Raw genomic sequence first — 21,359 nt, 5'->3', positions numbered from 1 at the left:
AATGTATGTATAATATGTTATTCAACATAACGACACTACTATGGCAGAGTTTCAAACCAAGCAAGTCAACCCCCCCCCCCCTCCGAACCGAAATGGAATTTATATAGAAAAACATATACTTTTACCAGTGCCCCCCCCCCCCCGGAAAATGTTGACCATCCCCCCTCGAAAAATATCAAGAAGTGTCGTTCCCCCCCCCCCCCCCCCCCCCCCCCCCCCCCCCCACTGAGAAAAAAAAGTCTTAAAAAAACACTTCTATGGCCATCAGTTAAACACGGATTCACGGCTGAGGAAATTTGAATAGAAAAAAATAAATGCAACATGATATGACGATGATAAAAATGGATTGGTGTATCAAAAATTAGATACTGAGTCTTAAGTCCACACACCCACCTTTAAAGAAGACACGTCACTGTAACTAGGAGAACAAGAAAATGACAGACGAAAATACATTTTATTTAATCCCAGTAGCGTCACCAGGTTTGGTGTTCCCTAGTAACGAAAGGCGTTGCTGTCCCCGTTTTAAGAAAAGAAGATACACACACACACACACACACATACATACATATATATATATATATATATATATATATATATATATATATATATATATATATATATATATATATATATATATATATATATATATATATATATATATATATATATATATATATATAAGTATAAATTGCCCCCCTCTCCATACATTTCCCCAACATTTCTCCCAACATCAATGTCATTAATTTATCCAATACCAACCACTTTAAAAGTCCTCTCTCAGAATTAGTGGTAAACAAAAAGGATTACTGTTTGATATGATTAGTCATAGGGCAGATTCTAAAATAAAAATAGTATTAAGTTTTAATGTAAAATACTTATTGACAAATACATCAATAGACCTTGGCCATAACCAACAACTACATTACCAGAACTTGGCCATAAACAACAACTACATCACAAGAACTTGGCCATAACCAACAGCTAGATCACCAGACCGCGTTTTGCAGATGTGACGATGAAAAAGAGCACCAGTTCGCACTAAATAAGTTACAGTTCTTTAATAAAAGGGTACATTCAACGTATCGCCTTAACCATAAAATTATTCCTGAAAGGAAAATCACACAGATAACACAAAAAACCATTTCTTTCAAATATTCACATAATCGACTAACACAACGTGATTTTTTATTATATATCAAAGTTACAATAAATATAATAAACTATCATCACAGTTTTAGACTGCCTAAATATATATAAATTGCGAGGGGATTTCGAACTTTAAAAATTATATTGTTTTTACTTTGTAGGCTTGACAATAAAATACGTAGTATCCAGATCAAGTTTGTTGCCTGTATACCCGGACGAAGACCGCGACCTTTCGTCCGTCTGTGACCCCAAAGGTTTGATCTCGTACGTCGTGTATTTTCTATCAATTTTATTCTCCAGGAGCGAATCATTCACAGCCTCGACTACTTCGCTTCTCAGAGGCAATCTTTCCTTGTTGTATTTCTTCGGGTCGGCGCTTGACCCAACAGCCGGGTCGACGGTCCTGATACTACTTTTACTATATCTGCTACCTTTTTCTGAACCGGGGACCGTCCCGTTGTTTTTCTCGCACAGCGACACCGCGTCGAATTTTAATTCGTCTTGGTCTGCCGACGAGGCTTTGGTGAAGCTGGATTCTCTCGCCATTGACGCGGAGTACGCTGAGCTTTGGTCGCGGTGGAGCTTCTTCAGTTCCGGTTTCCATCTCCACGGTACGGTCGTGATCATGACGCGGTAAACGTTCCGGTACTCGCTTCGCATCGCCGCGTAGATGGGAGCGTTGACCATCGAGTTGGCGAAGCTGCAGATCCCCGTGGCGGTGCGCATGATCTCGGCTGTTTTTTTAGAGATGACGTTGTTGAGTTTGAGAGGGAGGACTAAATAAAACGGCACCCATAGGATGATAAACAAGACCGTTAGTACCAGCGTGATTTTTATCGAGCTGATCCTAGCGTCAAAGGTTTGGATTTGTTCCGTAGTCCAAACGGATTTCTCCATCTTGAAAGATTTAATCTGCCTGTAAACGATCACCGTGATGTGGATATTAATCAACGTTGAAATCAGAAGAAGAACTTGCCCGGGGTAGGATATAAAAATAGTAATATACAGCGAGGGGAGCGATTTTGTCATCTCGCAGCGCATGCTTAACCTGGGCTCGGTTGAGTTGTACGTGTTCCAACCCAACGCGGGTAGCGACACGCGGAACAGCGTGTACACCCACAGCCCGGCCACGACCTTGACCGCTCGCTCCGTCGTCACCCAGGTCTTGTATTTCAAGGGGAACAAAATAGCCAGGTACCGGTCTACGGAGATGATCAACAAGGAGTACAGCGACCCGGAAGCTGAAAACCCAATGGATGCGGATTTAAACAAGCAGAGGTACTTATTCCCCGCGATGACGCTGTTCAAAGACGGCACCCGCGTCATGACCAAGATAGGCAGGGCGACGAACCCCAACAGGAAGTCGAATATGGCCAGGGATAACAAAAAAATATTGTTGCTGTTGTAGAAACCAGGGTACAGGAGGATGCCGAAGAAAATGAGGATGTTGGAGAAGACTATGATCGGGATGTATATGAGTCCAATAACGATGAACACCTTGTGGGATAACTGTACGTCCGGGTCGTTGTATAAATCTGTGTTTCGACCCTCCGGTCGGTGTTGGATGTCGTCAAAGATGAACTCCATTCTGTTTTTCAAGTATATGAATGGCACTGTAATCAATTGAATAGAATTTATTTTGTAAGTAGGATAAATACTTTTAAATAAATTCCCACAACACACATACACACAGAGATTAAACACGCATATGATATATATATATATATATATATATATATATATATATATATATATATATATATATATATATCAGTGGCGTCGCTAGGTCGGGTGTCACACCCCCCCCCCCACTTATTTTTTCTCTGTAAATTTTACAAATAGTGTCATCATATGGGGTTGTCCATAAATGACGTCACACTCGTGGGGGAGAGGGGCGGGTCCGTAATTTTGTGACGGTGTGTGATATATATATATATATGTATAGGCCTATAAATATATATATATATATATATATATATATATATATATATATATCAGTGGCGGAACTAGAAAAAAAGGGCCACCCCGCAAAAAAATTGTTTGGGCCCCCCGCCCATATATATATATATATATATATATATATATATATATATATATATATATGTATATATATATATATATATATATATATATATATATATATATATATATAAAATATATATACAATAAAAAAATACGAACATTGGATGCTCATTGCATTTGGAGAACCTCTAGTAAAAAAAATTTCAACATCATGTCATGTGCGTAACTGCATCAGTGTGTTTGGAGAAAATCAGTTTTAATTAATGTTTGTTAGAAGCCCACTTAACATCTAGTCGATCAAAATAATATAAAACATGAAAGCTTTGTATAAAGTAATGGTGTCTCGTGTTATGTTTATTTTTATGTTTGTTTTGTATTTATATTAGTAATTTTTAAAATATTATTGATTTAATACATTTTCTTTTTATAAAATGTAATTCTCTAGTAATTACTTAATAAAAAAATAATAATTAAGAGAAATAATTGCTTTTAAATTTGTTAGTACAAATCTATTAAAAGGAGCTTATTATTACCCCTATTTGACTGGTTTTTAAAAAGGGAAATAAGCCATGGAAGTGGTTTGAAAATTTGCTTATCTTTGATAAGTTTAGTTGTAGGAGAAAGACTCGGCTTTCACAATGGTTTAAAAACAAAGGGAAAAAGAATATACAAGAGCGTGGGGTGGTGTCTATAGAATAAAGATAATCCAACCGCAGCCACGGTAATTTTTTACAAAACAACCATCAAGTCAAAAATTAAAGAAAATTTACATTATAAAAAAATTTATTAATGGTCGGCTCTGGGCCCCTAAATGGCGTGCCCCCCCCCCCCCCCCCCCCGCATTGCGGGGTCTGGCGGCACTGTAGTTCCGCCCCTGATATATATATATATATATATATATATATATATATATATATATATATATATTTGTGTGTTTATTTATTATCAGATGAGCGTATTATATAACTGGAAAAGGTTAAAAATTACCGCCTTAACACTTACCAGCATCGTTCTATATTTGGTCCACTTTAGCCTACTGTTAGTGTTGAATTATTTATAAACAAAATGATTATGATACTGATGGGGACATAAAATTTTTGTTAAGAACTAAATATTTTTATTATCATTAAATAGATCTAGATCGACGTTAGAGTCAGTAATTATTTTAATGTAGATCTAGATCTAGTGTGTATCGTGTGTAGACCTGCATAACTAAATGAACTGTCTTAGAGTCAATTTTTTTAAAATTAAAAAAAGTAGGCTACCCTTAAAATCTTTAACATAGGTGAAGCCATGTTCTTAGTGGTCAGTTTGATAAAGATACTATCGAAATTGTAATTTTTCAAGTGTGTAAACTGAACTGTAAAAATTCTGTATCATTCTCTCAAGCATGTAAACAGGAAGCAACAATCAACAAGCTCGACATAGCTTTTTGGTTTTGAGGATAACTTTTGTTTCTTTGCGCCTAATAAGTAGTGAGGTTTTAGTGGTGTCGTAAATAAGAATAATACGCAACAAGCTTCAGCAGTCAAATCGAGTGGGTTAGAAAATATTTTGAACGTGTTAGTTATTAATAGGCTATTGTGGGGGGGGGGGGGGGGGGGGGGCAGAGTTTCTTGCAGGCATCTCTTCGGGGGTGCTCCGCCCCCCCCCCCCCTCCCCACCAGAAGAAAGTCTACCGCCCCCCCCCCCCGAACGAGATTGATTTTATATAGTAAACATTCACTTTTACTAGCGTCCGCCTCCATCCCCCCCTGCCCCCCCCCCCGAATAAAATGTTGACCACCCCCCCCCCCCTTAGAAAAGTCTGGAAGAAACACTGGGGGGGGGGGGGGCTAAAAGTTGTTTGTATGAAGCTGTTGAGTAGATCCGACTTTTGTTCATGTCGATAATAGAGAAAAGATGTGTTTGTGTTGTAGCTCTTGAAGCTAATGTTTGTTAATACAAACCTGTTAAAAGTTACTGTTTGGTAATACGGACTCGTTAGAAGATTAGCTTTAGTAACACAGTCTTGTTAAAATCGACTTTTTGGTAACAAACTTGTTCGAAGCTAATGTTTGGGAACACAGACTTTTATCTGTGGTCACAAGCTAATGAAAGCTTTATTTTAATTTAGAGCATTAAAGATGAGTAAGCATGTTTCCAATCAACCTAATTACAGTAATAAAACCATCCGCTCAAAGCGTACATCACCACAAGCACAGACCACCGCAAAAACCACAACTCGCACCAAGCACCACAACAATCACAAAACATTCAAAAAAGCATCACAACAAGCACAAGTAAAAAACTAAACAAATGTGCAACACCACACATCAAGACATACACACAATTGCACATTTCTACTTCACCCAAAACATTACACCAGCTACATTTAAATCAAATGTACTCTCAATAATCACATGGGACAGCATGGTGGTTGACTGCTATCCCAAAAGTCTCTAGTTCAGATCCCGCGCTTGAGTGTGAAAAATGTCTTGGTCCACCCAGCTCTGATGGTTACCTGACACGTTAGGAAAACAGTCGACTGGGCATAGTGCTGACTACACTATCTCCCTGTATGACAAGGTAACTGTAACAGATAAACTCTACTTTATCTACCCCATGTATCTTGGGCTAAAACTGGAGAAGAAGATGATCCTTAACGATCACACTGACCTGATAAAACTTACACAAAAAAATAATTCAAAATTTAACAAACCAAGATTTTATTATTGCAGTTATTGATGCATTGAAATAAATTATCACAAGTTACAGCATGCATTGACAAAAAATTGTTATTTACAACCTATCAATAAATAATTTATAACAACAAATAGTCGAAGGCAACTTCTGGGCCTTTCTCCAGCATTAGTTACTTGCACAACACAAGCCACTGCAGGCATCATTGGAACTAAAAATATCTAATCATGAACAAAGATTGAGTGATATATCTAATCATGAACAAAGATTGAGTAATATATCTAATCATAAAATGAAGATTATGCAAATCATGAATTCTGATATATAACTAATCATAAAATGAAGATTCATTGAATAATGAATTCTTTTTTTTTACATAATCATAAAAACAATTGAGTAAATCATGAATTCTGTTATTTATCTAATCACAAAAACAAAGATTGAGCGAATCATGATTTCACAACTTTTAGTCATGGCTGTTGGCTCAGAAACATCAAATGCAAATTTGTTTTAAAGGCTCAGGTTTATGAGGAATGTGTACAAGAATTATGGTTATGTGGTTCACGATATTAACAGTATTGTTACTGACACCAAATAAAAAGTCTGCCTATGTCCTAGAGAGCCCATCTCTATTTAAATAGGTCTATCATGTCCAACAAGGTCCACCCATGTCAAATTAGGTCCACCCATGTCCAACAAGGTCCACCCATGTCAAATTAGGTTCACCCATGTCCAAACAAAGTCCACCCATGTCCAACAAAGTCCACCCATGTCCAAACCAAATCCACCCATGTCCAAACAAAATCCACTCATGTCCAACAAAGTCCACCCATGTCCAAACAAAGTCCACCCATGTCCAAACAAAGTCCACCCATGTCTAACAAAGTCCACCCATGTCCAAACAAAGTCCACCCATGTCTAACAAAGTCCACCCATGTCCAAACAAAGTCCACCCATGTCCAAACAAAGTCCACCCATGTCCAAACAAAGTCCACCCATGTCCAAACAAAGTCCACCCATGTCTAACAAAGTCCACCCATGTCCAAACAAAGTCCACCCATGTCTAACAAAGTCCACCCATGTCCAAACAAAGTCCACCCATGTCCAAACAAAGTCCACTCATGTCCAACAAGGTCCATCCATGTCCACCATGTCTAACAGTTAAAGTCCACCCATGTCAAATAAAGTCCACCTTGTCCCACTACATCCACCATAACCATAAAAGCTCCAAGTTGAGTCAGACATCACCATATCAGATGTCCATTGAGGTCCCCCTTGTCCCACTACATCCACCACAACCATAAAAGCTCCATGTTGAGTCACACATCACCATATCAGATGTCCATTGAGGTCCACCTTGTCCCACTACATCCACCACAACCATAAAAGCTCCATGTTGAGTCACACATCACCATATCAGATGTCCATTGAGGTCCCCCTTGTCCCACTACATCCACCACAACCATAAAAGCTCCATGTTGAGTCACACATCACCATATCAGATGTCCATTGAGGTCCACCTTGTCCCACTACATCCACCACAACCATAAAAGCTCCATGTTGAGTCACACATCACCATATCAGATGTCCATTGAGGTCCACCTTGTCCCACTACATCCACCACAACCATAAAAGCTCCATGTTGAGTCACACATCACCATATCAGATGTCCATTGAGGTCCCCCTTGTCCCACTACATCCACCACAACCATAAAAGCTCCATGTTGAGTCACACATCACCATATCAGATGTCCATTAAGGTCCACCTTGTCCCACTACATCCACCACAACCATAAAAGCTCCATGTTGAGTCACACATCACCATATCAGATGTCCATTGAGGTCCCCCTTGTCCCACTACATCCACCACAACCATAAAAGCTCCATGTTGAGTCACACATCACCATATCAGATGTCCATTGAGGTCCACCTTGTCCCACTACATCCACCACAACCATAAAAGCTCCATGTTGAGTCACACATCACCATATCAGATGTCCATTGAGGTCCACCTTGTCCCACTACATCCACCACAACCATAAAAGCTCCATGTTGAGTCAGACATCACCATATCAGATGTCCATTGAGGTCCACCTTGTCCCACTACATCCACCACAACCATAAAAGCTCCATGTTGAGTCACACATCACCATATCAGATGTCCATTGAGGTCCACCTTGTCCCACTACATCCACCACAACCATAAAAGCTCCATGTTGAGTCAGACATCACCATATCAGATGTCCATTGAGGTCCCCCTTGTCCCACTACATCCACCACAACCATAAAAGCTCCATGTTGAGTCACACATCACCATATCAGATGTCCATTGAGGTCCACCTTGTCCCACTACATCCACCACAACCATAAAAGCTCCATGTTGAGTCAGACATCACCATATCAGATGTCCATTGAGGTCCCCCTTGTCCCACTACATCCACCACAACCATAAAAGCTCCATGTTGAGTCACACATCACCATATCAGATGTCCATTGAGGTCCACCTTGTCCCACTACATCCACCACAACCATAAAAGCTCCATGTTGAGTCAGACATCACCATATCAGCTGGGAACTGTAACTAATGATTCCACCTCTTCTAGCAAGGCTGTTGTTTTCTCTTCCAGAATATTCTACAAAACAAAAAACAACTGCTCAATGCAATATTAAATTAAATAATTTGTTAAACTACTTTGTTATAAATAATTTAATGTACAATATGGTTAACTATTCATTACAGCATATTAAAAACCAACACCATTAATCCTCAAACAAAAGTTTAACCTTAAATTTTACAACCATAATTTTACACAAAATATTTACCAAACATTTTACAGTTTATCATTATTTTTAACACAAAAAGATTATTCATTTACAAGCACAAAGTCAAAGACACTTTAAAAATAACTCAATCGTTAATGCAATGACTTATTTACAAATTATAGAATAAACTTCCTACTATGGCAGAAGATATCATTTGTTTGGCAGCTCGACGAGACAGATGCTCCACACTCTTGACCAGAGTGTCTACGCTGGCTGATGCAATCATGGCAATATTTCTATAGCCAGCGGCATACAACTGATTAGCTCTTCCCTGAATAAAGAGAAATCTGTGTCAGGTCTAAACTCATCAAAATCTTGGGTTCAAACACTAAATTTGGTCTTTTTAACTTCAACCAGGGACAATATTTATTGGCAGTGAAATTTAACTTGACACAGTAATATTTCTAACTAGAGAAGTTAGAAGTTATAAGCAAAATTTCAAGTGTTGTTTCTATTTTTACAGAACAGGGGACGCTACTCACTATTTTTACACCAGGAATTTCCATAAGAGGAATCAGCTCCATTTTTACACAGTAAGAAAATTTCTTTATAAAGTTGGTCATTAAATCTTGGTAGGCCCAGAATTCTTCAAGCTCCTTAAATAAAAAAAAAAAGTAAGGATCAATAATACTTGAGTTACTAGATGTGTCATGTGCCGATTAGGATAATGGTCCAATAAAAAGGTATACCTTAGTCAGATTACAATACTAATTTGGATAATGATTATTAAAGCATGTGTGTCACAGTAATTCAGAATAGTAAAATTACAAAGCCATTCAAGACTTGGATATCATGTAACATGGGAAAAAACAATCTGAACTTGGGAAGAGAAAGTAAAAATCTATGTTTGTTTATAGGTAAGTGAGAAAATCAAAGCTAGTTTCTCACAGGATATGAAGGAAAAACTAAGCTGCATTCAGAACAGAAAGTAAAATAAAAAAATCTAAGCTACCTTCAAAATAGATAGTAAAATAAAAAATCTAAGCTAGCTTCTCACCTGACAAAAATGGAACACGCATGAGGCAAAAGTGGCAGACTGTGTGAGCAAGTTTTGTATGAAGCCCCGAGATTGGGAAAACTTTTCTGCGACGTCCCACACAGACTTCTGGTTCCAGAGGTTCCAGAGTATCAAACTTAAGTAAAAACGGTTCATGGTCATCTCAGAGAATTTCTGATCATATCAGAAGAAAGATTTTTGTTAAGCATTAACATGGGCATTCAAGTAATAAAATATATTAATGATGTTTAACTTTTACAAACTATTCAATGTGGTGTAATTATCTTTTGCCAATTTTTTTTGGTTAAGTACATCGTTTTTTTTTAAATTATTAGTTTTCCAATGTGGTAACATTAATCTGTTACAATTCTTCATGTTCTTCATAAGAAATAATTATAATTTTAAAAAAAATAATTTTCTTTTCCTCTAGGCTTTTCTTTACATTTCAGGTTTTTGTATAATTCCCTAGAATTTTTATGAACCAACAAAATTATAAGCAAACTTGAAAAAGAAAAAAAAAATGCTTTCCTATTTGATGAGATTTATAAAAAAAAAAACTTTAAAAGAAATTTTAAAATTACTTTTCTAGGTTTTCGACCTGATGCCATTAGGCCAACATAGTTCTCTGGTACACCAATAATTTCTGCAGCCTTGACCTCCAACTCTGACAGTTTGAAGAACTAGAGGGTACAATTTTATTGTCATTAATACACAAATTCAGACAGGAATTCATTCATAACAAAGATAATTTTGTTTTGATCAGTGATCCACCAATCATAACCTGATTTAAATAAACATGTTTCATGTCACAATGTTACACTTATTCTCACCTGAAATAAATGAGTGTTCGGTTTAATGTCATGAGATATAAATATTTTTAATAAATATTTGAGTTTTTTTTTAAAATTTATTATCATCTTATTTTAAAAATGTGTTCTATTTATCATAACCTGATTTTAATGTTCCATTTATCGAAACCTGATTTAAATTAATGTTCCATAAACTTTAGACAAACAAACACACAAGCAGTTGATCCTCACCTGGTTTAGATAGACATTCCAGTCTGGCTTGATGGTGCTAGCCATGTCATAAGGTGTCACCAGGTAGATCAGGTGGAGGTGGGTGTCCACATTGAGGGAGCCTTTAGCCTTCTCTAAGTCCTCATACAGCTGTCTGCTAAATGAATGGTCGATGGATCCTAATAAAAGAAAAATGTTTTACTATATATTCCCTAGCCTGAGGTTAAGTACCCATCAGATTTGCGTGGACTCTGGACATTCTACTGATTTGAGCCGAGGATTGAAACTAAGACTTTTAGGTTAGCAGTTGTGTTTATCATCTGAACATGCTATCTTTACACCAAGCTGCCTTTATTTTCCCTAACCTAAAGTTAGGTACCTATCAGTTGGACGGACTAAGTTATGTTCTACGGAATCGAGCCAGGATTCTAGTTGTGTGGTCTACCATCTAAACTACACCATCCCTTTAACTAATTATACGCAGTTAACCCTGGACTGTTCAATGATAAGCTAGGGACAGACAGTTAACCCTGGACTGTCCAGTGATGAGCTAGGGACAGACAGTTAACCCTGGACTGTCCAGTGATGAGCTAGGGACAGACAGTTAACCCTGGACTGTTCAATGATAAGCTAGGGACAGACAGTTAACCCTGGACTGTCCAGTGATGAGCTAGGGACAGACAGTTAACCCTGGACTGTTCAATGATAAGCTAGGGACAGACAGTTAACCATGGACAGTCCAGTGATGAGCTAGGGACAGACAGTTAACCCTGGACTGTTCAATGATAAGTTAGGGACAGACAGTTAACCCTGGACTGTCCAGTGATGAGCTAGGGACAGACAGTTAACCCTGGACTGTTCAATGATAAGTTAGGGACAGACAGTTAACCATGGACTGTCCAGGGATCTAGCTGTGTGGTCTAACCACACCATCCCTTAAACCAAGTACCACACAGTACTGAAAAGTAACTCACCTTTGAAAGTTGCCTTTCCCAAAGCAGTGACCTGCAGGAGGTACCTCTCATCCAACGTGTTGTCATCAAGGACTTTGGTCTGCAGCACTAGCCCCTGGTCAATCAGGTACTGGAGTGAGTCGCGTGTCATTTGGGTGACATCAACACCCAGACCTGAGGCTTGGATGTAAAGCAGGGACTTCTTCAGGAGGTCAAAGGCCGACTCTGTTGTGGTGACCAGCTGTGAAAGAAATGGTTTGTTAACATTATACCAGTATACAAGCAAACAATGATGCCAACAAATTTTTTTTTTTCTGGTTTAATTTTAAATTCAAAATAGTTTGACTACATTTTCTTTCTAACATAATTTTTAAAAAAATGTAAATGTATTTAAACAAGATAACAACAGTATGGTAATATAAGAAAAGACAACAGTATTGTAATATAAGAAAAAAGATTTGATTATAAATTAGCTTACATTTTTTTTTTATTTGACATAATGATAAAGTACCTTCAGTAGTAGACAGTATGATTTTGTTTACATAGTGAAATTTGATGAAATACATTTAACTTCATTTTCGTAAAAAAAAAAATTAGAGTTTCTATTTTTAAAAGTATTTAGTCATTTTGAGGTTTATTCTAATAAAACATAATGTCCTACAGAAAAAAACTTAACACAAAAAATAATTTTTGATCCATTTCAAGAAGTTTAACTTCAGGTATCCTTCCTGGATGAGAGTTACCTACCTTTAGACCAATGGCAGAGAGTAACAAGAAAGTGATCCCCTTGCCGTTGTCATATGCTAAGCTACTGTGGCAGTAATCTTTTGGACCAGCCAGAAGTGCTCTCACCTGTAAATAAAGAAACAATTACACTGAGATGTATTGGACAACCAAAAGCAAAGCTAAAGCTTCTCAAAACATCTGCTGAATGGTAGTCTAGCTGGTACTTCAACAAGGAAAATTATTTTCAAAGTTTAATAAATTTTCCATCAGTTTTACAAGTTATTTGGTTTAATTTTAAGATGGCAAATTCTGACACGACTAATTTTAAATTCTCTTAAAAAACTCCAGCTGTTTCCCAGACTATCCCACTCTGATATACTTTGCACTAAAGAACACAACACCAGAAATTAGTAGCTGCTACTCGTATAAATCAATTATTTACACAGGAATTAGAAGGAAAGTAGAATTTTTAAAAAGTCACTGCTCCCTTTATGCAGAAAAACTTACCTTCATCCTGTCAGTACTGTTTGCAATAAGAATGCTCTCCCCTGATGAATCAATCCCAGCTCTCCCTGCTCGCCCAGTCATCTGTTTGTATTGGCTGTACTTGATGAAAGTCTTGCCTATGTATGGGCTACGGAGTATTACTCTGTAACAAAGTTTGGAAACAGAATTTTTAAGAACACATCTTTCTATATTGGCAGTCATTAATAAATTGTTCCACAACAAACAGAGATAACTTCTACACAACTGTACATTACTAGAACATCATTTGCCACCAAACACATTTCCTACATAAAATTATCTTTAAAACCATTCCTTTACAAAAATAGTAGTAGCAGCCATATTACAAAAACAAAGCAATAACTACTTTGGCTAATATAATAATAAGTTGCTAATGCACAAATCATGTTCATTTTTAATTTATAGCTTGTAAATTCAACTTTGGGCATAATAATAACAGCATTGAGAGTATCCGTCAGAATAAATAAAATGAAATGTAAAAAGGAGTAAAACTATAAGACCACACCTTACACAATGTTCTATACTCTTAATAGAGTTAATATAGTCATGAATTAATTAATCAACTATGAAACTTATAAACCTCATGGCAGGCAAGTTGACACCTGCAGCCAAGGTAGACGTACAGGTAAGCAGGCAGAGCACACCCGCGGAGTAGGCCTCCTCTATCAGGTGCCTCTCGTCCATGGTCAAGCCACTGTGATGGTAGGCAATGCCAAAGTGAACTGTGTACTCCAGCACTGGGCAGATCTGCCCTTCACCTGCTTGGAGCAGCTCTTGAAGCAGTTGTTTACGTTTTGGTTTGTTCACCTCAGCCAGGTGTCTGATTAAACAAAAACAGATGTGTATTAACATTATTTTAAAATTATATGTTATCAGCAATGTGTAAAAGCTGTCATTCTATAGAATACATAGGTAAATATACTTCATAATTCTATCATATTTTATTCATTTTCTAGTCATTCTATAGAATACCAAACAACAAACAGGTAGAAAATTCCTCCATCTGTGTTAGGGTTAGGGTTAGAAAGAAAATTAAGTGCAATTCAAAATGCCATTCTAACTTTCTGTGCTGCAACAAATTTTTGTCATTCTTTATAATGCCTAGGCATTTTATGTAATGCCGAGGAGAAGTATTTAACAATGCTAATATTTCATACCTTGTCTGAAAACGACAGGGATTTCATACATTGCCTAAGTATTTTATAGAATGCCAGACTTTATACATTTCCGGTAACATGTATATTATTTCTTTTCTAAATTACAAATTTATAACAAAAAAAAAATCTACAGCATAGATATTTAGTCACTCTATGCAGATGCTTTACATACATAACAACCATATTAAATCATATTGATTTGTTTTCAAATATTTGGGAGATTGTGCCATTTGTTTAAATGAACTGTGCTATCCTTGTAAAGAAAATGTTAATTTAATTTACTCATATATCAATACATCTTTCTTATAATCTCAAAAAGTAAAAATATTCCTATCAAATAAAAAATTATTTCATCTAATCAGAATTAAAAGAATAAAAAATTAATAAGAGAACATATTGCATCTGAGCAAGATTTCTCTTCTAAATTAATTATGTTATTCAATATATCTTCAAATGAATAAAGAAGTTCACAAAAGTTTAGGTAGTTAGGGCAACTTGGAACATCTTTACAAAGTGGGGATGGGTTGGTTAGGATGATTAATATTAATGTAACTTTTCACACGTTTGGATAACCTAGTTAGTTTGGCTTACTAGATATGACTAGATTATAAGTATTCAATTTGCTGGAATAAGTTAAGAGAGGTGACTTGGTTAGGATGAACTGGATGATGTGTGCCACTCAACTATTGGAACCACTCACCTCTGGTGCTTACAAATGAGTTCACTCAACATGCGGGCAACATTCTCACAATTTTTTTTGGTGGAGCAAAACACTAGGCAGGAGTTGGCTGGGATGACTTCTGTCACCAGACCATACAGGTGGTCAGGGTCACGCTGCTGTAACTCTTTAGTGTACTGAAACAAAAATATCAGTGTGAAAATTGCTGTAACTCTTTAGTGTACCAAAAAAATAGTGCTTGTGATATTGCAACATGAGGAGTTAAAAAGAAAAACACTCTTTCAACTATTGAAAGTTTACGGTACTGAAAAAATAACAGTTTGTCAAATTGATGTAACTGTTTAGTGTACTGAAACAAAAATACAATAGTGCTTTTCATATTGCATATGAGTTAAAAAGGAGAACACTCTTTAAACCATTGAAAGTAGTAACACAGAGGATGAAGACAGTTGGGCCATGTGCTAAGATTGTGAGCAGATGGACTACCTTTCAGATGGACACCATAGGGCAACAGAAAATGGGGGCGGCTAAAGAGAAAGAGTTGAAGGAGAGGCCTAACGTTCCATAGGCGGAGGTTATAGCTAGGGATAGGACAAAATGGCACTCACTTGTTAATCCCTTGTGTGCCAGTAGGAGTTGAGAGATGATGGTGATGATCACTCAAGTTAAAAAAACTTCTTCTGTGTAAATATTATTATTGCTTTTTTTGTTTAACATTGACTTTACCTGGAATGTGATGAATCTGTTATGTTCCAGTTTTTCTTCTTCAGCTAAAGCCTTTTGGTTCACCAGGAACACATTGTCTTCTACTTTAACATACTCATGCAGTGTGACCTGTTGTTTGGGTCCAAAAAAAGCAACAGACATTGTGGTACATTTGTGTGGTGGCATTAACTGTGTTATTTATACTGGGATTAACTTAGTCATTTATACTGGATTTAACTTTGTTAATTATTCTGTGTTTAATTTTTGTTAATTATAGTGGGTTTAACGTTGTTAGCAGGGTTTAATGAATTCACATGCTGTATTTACAAAATAATTTAAATATTTACTTAAATGTACCACAACTTCATCAGTCATGTGGAAAAGGTCTGTGCCTAATTTAGCTTATACTATGTATTTATAAATAATTTACATGTCTACTTTATTGTACGACAACCACCGCTGGATAAAAATCTAATTTTTTAAATAGAAAAGATAATCAACATTAAAAAAAGTGAAGCTGTCTTACCGGTCTAAAATCATTAAAATAAACATCAGCATTGAGAAAAGTCTGCAGTTCATTGATGTTGTTCAGTGTGGCACTCATTCCAATGATCTGTGTTTCACCTGTTAAAATACACAGTTCATTCATTAGTTGTCTGGTGTGAGGTCATGCTCACTTTTAACACTATCATTATCAGAACATTTGTAACAGGTTATTTTTAATTTCATACATAAATAAGCTAAATACTCATGGTTAAACTACAATGTAGCTATTACTTGGGGCAGTAATTATTTTCAGCAGTGTGGCTTCTAGTATGGCTCCTCTTGATCCACCTTCTCCGATCATATGAAGCTACAAAATAAAAATTATACAATAATATTCACCTACAATACACTTTTTTAAAACTTTCAAACCAATCAATAACTAAATCAAAATGTATTGTGTTGATACTATTTACTTTATGGAATGGTGTGGTAAAATGGTAGAGCTTATGTCTGTTAAACCAAAAGTCTTGAGTTCGGACCAAAAGTCTTGAGTTCGGATCACAGGCTCGAGTCTGTAGGACATCCCTGAGTACATCCAACTCTGATGGGTACCTGATTCACTTTTAGGGAAACAAAAGCAGCTTGGCATAGCACTGACCACATCATCTCCTTGTGTGCTGAGGTCATTGAAACAGATTAACTCAACTTTATCTGCCCCATATATCTTGGACATGAACGGGAAAAGATGATAATTTACTTATGATTAATCTTAACTCAATTAAAACCTTACCTCCTCCACTCAATTAAAACCTTACCTCCTCCACTCAATTAAAACCTTACCTCCTCCACTTAATTAAAACCTTACCTCATCCACCACAACTAGCCCTAGAGAGCCCATCCTGTCAGTTTCTAACAAACTATTGATCAGAGAATGGCCTTTCTCAATAGTAGCAATATATAAGGATTTCTTGCTTTGTTTCTTCACAGGTGGGAATCTTCCTTTACTTCCTGCATATTCTTCAACAATAAAGCCTAGCTCTGTGGCAAATTCACTGATAGTTTGAACCTAAAACCAAAGATTTCATTAATTGTATATTTAACTTGGTTTTTACTAATACAAGTACACAGGTAGAGACAATCATTTTTTATAATATTAAAATCTGTAAAAAAAAATTAAAAAAAAAAAAACAAAAAAAAACAACCAAAGACTTAAGAGAATATACTACAACTAGAATTTAAAACTATGTTCAGACTTTTTCAAAAATTGACATTTTCAATTACTTGGGCAGTTGGGTAACAAAAATATATTTGCTAGTAGCAGTTAAGAAGTTGTTTTTTTAAATACATTTACACATCAACAACTCAAAACACACACACCTCCTATTAATTAAAGGCTAACCTTTTCTTGAACGATGGAAACATATGGCAAAATGAGCAGAGCATCCCTGTGGTAGCACATGAGCTCCCTCATGATAAGGACCTCGGCCACCAGTGTTTTCCCACCACTGGTTGGCAGGGTGTAGATCAGGTTCCTGCGTTCTTTGATGGCTGGAAGCTTCAAGCACTCGTCCTGCCAGTCTGTTGGATGAAATCATTTGAAACTAACCCAATGTGGCCAGATATAAAATATGGCAAATTTTAAGTGGATTCTATTCAGACAAAATAAACTTGACTGATTAAATACACATTTACAGGTACTAAAAAATATATCATAATCTGAAGTATTGAAGTCAGTAAGACTTAACTCAAATAAACTATAAACTCAATAAAGTAATTAGGTTTGATGCATTGCGCTTTTAATTCTACTATATTTTTAGACATCACATAATGGTGTTACTAGTTGGTTGTGCATTATAATCTGTGATTACAACCCTACAAGATTTCAATTTTTTGTCTTGTATTCACTGCTATCATATTCATAATAAAACAGTTTTGCTTGTTTTGTTAAAAATGTTATTTTTTCTATATTGTGCTTTCCAAAAAATAAAAATAAAATGTATACTAACTTTTAGTATGAAAATAAGAACATTGTCTATGTAGTAAAAATAACTTTACTTACCATACAACTTGGAAATTCCTCGATTGGTTTCAAACAACTTCTGGACTTTTAAAGGGAGCCCATAAAAAGGGCCAATATCGACCTCAGTTCCTTCCTTTCTGATCTGCGAGGCCTCAAGCTTTGCCTGCTGCACAGCCTCTAGTTTGATCCATTCCTCCGGATCCTTGTTGTGACCTATGACCCCCACATTCTGCTGGAGCCTCTGTTTGAGTCTTTCCTTTAGAGACTTGAACTCACTGCTTGTCACCTCATTAGGCTGAGCTATGGGAGCACTTGTATGTGTTATAGAGCTATCCCTAACTACATCTGATGTTGAGATATGAGGTGTCTTCAAGTCCTGCTGTGACGAAGCTACTAACGACTGACAAAAGGATTTACTGTTTGCAGATTCAATATTCTCCACTTTTTGGTCAGTAGAAGTGACTTTGTTTTCACAAGAATTTTTTTTAGGTGATGAAACATTACTTGTATTAATATCCTTAATATGGCTCCTACCAATAAAAAAATACTCTGACAATGAATCATCAAGGCTTGTTTCTGTTGCGGTCATATCAACAACATTACCCCTATGTGTATTTATTGCAATTGCCTCGTTAGAAGAACTAACTTTAATATTGTCCACAAATGTTCCAGCTTTATCATGATTTCCATTTACAAATGTATCTAAAGAATCTTCTTTTAACAAGTCCCCTGAGTCATTAAATAAATCAATTTCTGCAGAAATATCTACACAAACATCACATTCCTTAGAAACTGAATGTTTCTGTTGACTTCTTTCAGATAAATGGGAATCAAATAAGTTTTTACCGACTAATTCTGGTTTTGTTTTTGAATCTCTTTTCCTTGTGTAAATATGTTTTGAGGTTTTATGTCTAGAAGCTGTGTTTGAAGAAGTCCTTTTTGTGCTAGAAGATCTGAGACACATTAGAGGAGACAACCCTGTTAGGTCCATTTCAGCTAGTGCCAGATCACTGTCACTAAATTTGTCAAAGTCATCATGATAGCCCTGGAAGGGAAAGCAATAATATAGGTTCATCTAGCCAATAGGTACATTCATTAAGTGTCAATGTCATCAACATGTAAGTGCAAGAATTATTTAAAACAAGCTATCAAACCAGTATAAATTTGTTTAGTCATATTTCCAAATAGATATAGACAGGCCAACAAACCATGTTTGACTATTTTAATAACAGCGCAGTTAGGAAAAAGCAAGACAACAAATCAATTATAAATTTATACCTATAGAAATGATCATTTAAATGTGATCTTCTTCTTCTTCGTTCTTAATGTTTAGTGTTGGGAGGGATTGAGCCTTATCTGCTAGAGGGTTTGAACTCGAGACTTTTTTCAAATTTATCAACCATGAGCTTTACCGACTCGACCATGTTTCCATCACAATTAAGGATTACGTGTCAACTGGTTATGCGCCATTGAGGCCATTGACTCTGATTTCAGCCTGCTTTTCTTTTTGGATTTGCTTCCATAGACTTTGTCCAACCAAGAACAAACTACAAGGCAGCAGTTGTTTGATTTTGGAGTTGTCTCTCCTAGTAGAGTGGCTGTCCCCAGGTAACGAGCCTCATCTGCCCGAGGGTTCGAACTCGAGACTTTACGGTTTAGCAACCATGAGCTTTACCGACTTGACCACGCCGACCCCTTATTTAAATATGATAATTATGCTGTCTTCAGCAAACTTCTTAAAAGGAATGTGATATCTTTTATCATATGCATCACAAAAAAAAAAATAGGTAAATTTAAATAAACAACAAAATCAGAGATTAAGTTAACAATGATCATTATATTAAAAAGACAGGATTTTAACATGTATTCCAGCCTTTTACTTATCACTTCTTGTATCTATCTCATTGCCTAGATTAATCAAAATAATCATTACAATACATAGAGTTTAACTATGTATTCTACCATGCTAACATTTCATAATTCAAGTAAAAACTATATTAGTTACCTCAACACTTGTGTCCATAATAATTACTGAGTTGTCTGTTTTAGGTTGCTTGTTGGTATCTTTGCTAGCTTCTGAAATGTTAGTGTGTGCCAAATGTGATCTTTTTAAACGCTTTGATGAAGACCTTTTGCAGACAGGTCCAGTGTCATCTGGTTCATCCATTTAGATTTCAATACAACATTGACATGATTCAACCTGTTCTAGTAAAAAATAAGTTGTTTTTAAAATTACTTTAGAAGAGAAATTGTTTATAACAGCCTAAAAATCAGTGCCAAGGCAATGATTTAATAATTAATTAATTTATGTTACAAGCTACATACTACATAGCACATAGATCTACTAGATCTAGACTAGATCTACATAATACATACAAATGTGGGGCTTGAGTGTAGGTCAGTGTAGTGTAGGAGCAAAAGAGATGGGCCACAAGCAAGACAGTGAGTGACCCTTCTTGAAGAACTTTTACTAAAGACTGCAGTGCAGAGTCTTAGAGTGGCTTAAAGACAGCCAAATACAAGTATTATATAATATATAGTATATAGTCCACAGTTTTCAACTTCTACCTCTGCCAGTGGCCGGCGGTTGTTAGATGATTGAGACTGAGACTATTTTACTATTTTATAATTTTTTTATTTTATGATTTGAGACCCAGGCCGTGAAACTGAGACTGAGTGAGTGGACTTGTGCTGATGATCTAGAAATCTAGATAGTATTTTCGTGTTGTATGTGTAGATCTGAATCCCTAGGCCTAATTAAAAATAGATAGAATCTAGAGCTAGGCCCTAAAGATCCAGATCTAGATCTAGATCTAGATCTAGATTCTAGATGTCTAGATCTTGGATAGACGATCTGTTTTGATTGCTGTTTGAATTTAGTGTTTAGGAAGCGTAAAAATGAAACCGGAAATCTTCACGTTTTTATTTTTTTTTAATTTAGGCCCAAGAACGGTAACCCTTACTCATTGAACAACTTGAAGTTACTCCTGTGTCAGAATGACAGCAGTCCTAACTTCATAACATAAACATCACAAAGTTAGAGTCTAGTTTGTTTTATAATTTTATTAATTAGGTCTCTAGATCTAGTAATAAAAGTATTTGATTTTTTGTAGTATTACTGGGTTAAACTCATAGTACGCTAAGATGGAGTTTTACCGAGTCAGTGACTGCTAACTCAGTAACTGGGAACTGCCTTATTAACTTTTGACTGAGGCTTAAGCCTTAGGCTTAGCCTTAAGCCAAGGCAAGTATCAAGTAGCAAGTAGTGCAGTGTTCAGTGTCAGTTTTGTACTGTACAGTAGTTAATTAATAATAGTTAGTGATTAGTGTTACACGTTAGCCTAACTTTAGTAACTTTTTTTAAGTAACTTAAGTTAGCCAAGTTACTCACTACTTGTCAATACTAAAACTCTCTCTAA

At 36.2% G+C, this 21,359-nt stretch overlaps 2 protein-coding genes across 2 annotated transcripts; both read right to left on the bottom strand.

The window, feature by feature from the left end:
* Positions 1–1,288: 1,288 nt before the first annotated feature.
* LOC131930198 (adenosine receptor A2b) lies at positions 1,289–4,550 on the bottom strand (the record flags this gene model as incomplete). The annotated part of the gene is given in 2 exon segments (XM_059286610.1): positions 1,289–2,759; positions 4,434–4,550. A coding segment is annotated over 1 exon segment (1,437 nt). The 5' UTR covers positions 2,734–2,759; positions 4,434–4,550.
* A 3,792-nt stretch (positions 4,551–8,342) lies between these two features.
* LOC131930193 (helicase POLQ-like) lies at positions 8,343–20,139 on the bottom strand. The gene is made up of 18 exons (XM_059286604.1): positions 19,946–20,139; positions 17,980–18,985; positions 17,320–17,498; positions 16,786–16,986; positions 16,212–16,287; positions 15,961–16,058; positions 15,456–15,563; positions 14,751–14,905; positions 13,474–13,713; positions 12,876–13,017; positions 12,390–12,494; positions 11,664–11,883; positions 10,711–10,868; positions 10,252–10,350; positions 9,671–9,844; positions 9,156–9,269; positions 8,810–8,944; positions 8,343–8,483 (listed from the first exon to the last, which is right to left on the bottom strand). The coding sequence occupies exons 1-18, from the start codon at positions 20,105–20,107 to the stop codon at positions 8,415–8,417; spliced, it is 3,441 nt and encodes a 1,146-aa protein (XP_059142587.1). The 5' UTR covers positions 20,108–20,139; the 3' UTR covers positions 8,343–8,414.
* Positions 20,140–21,359: the final 1,220 nt, after the last annotated feature.

This window comes from Physella acuta, unplaced genomic scaffold, assembly GCF_028476545.2.
Source record: "Physella acuta isolate Inbredline_101_S28 unplaced genomic scaffold, ASM2847654v3 ptg001734l, whole genome shotgun sequence".
Lineage (NCBI taxonomy): Eukaryota > Metazoa > Mollusca > Gastropoda > Physidae > Physella > Physella acuta.
Note: the sequence above shows the minus strand (reverse complement) of the source record. Positions and strands in the feature narration are given on the sequence as shown.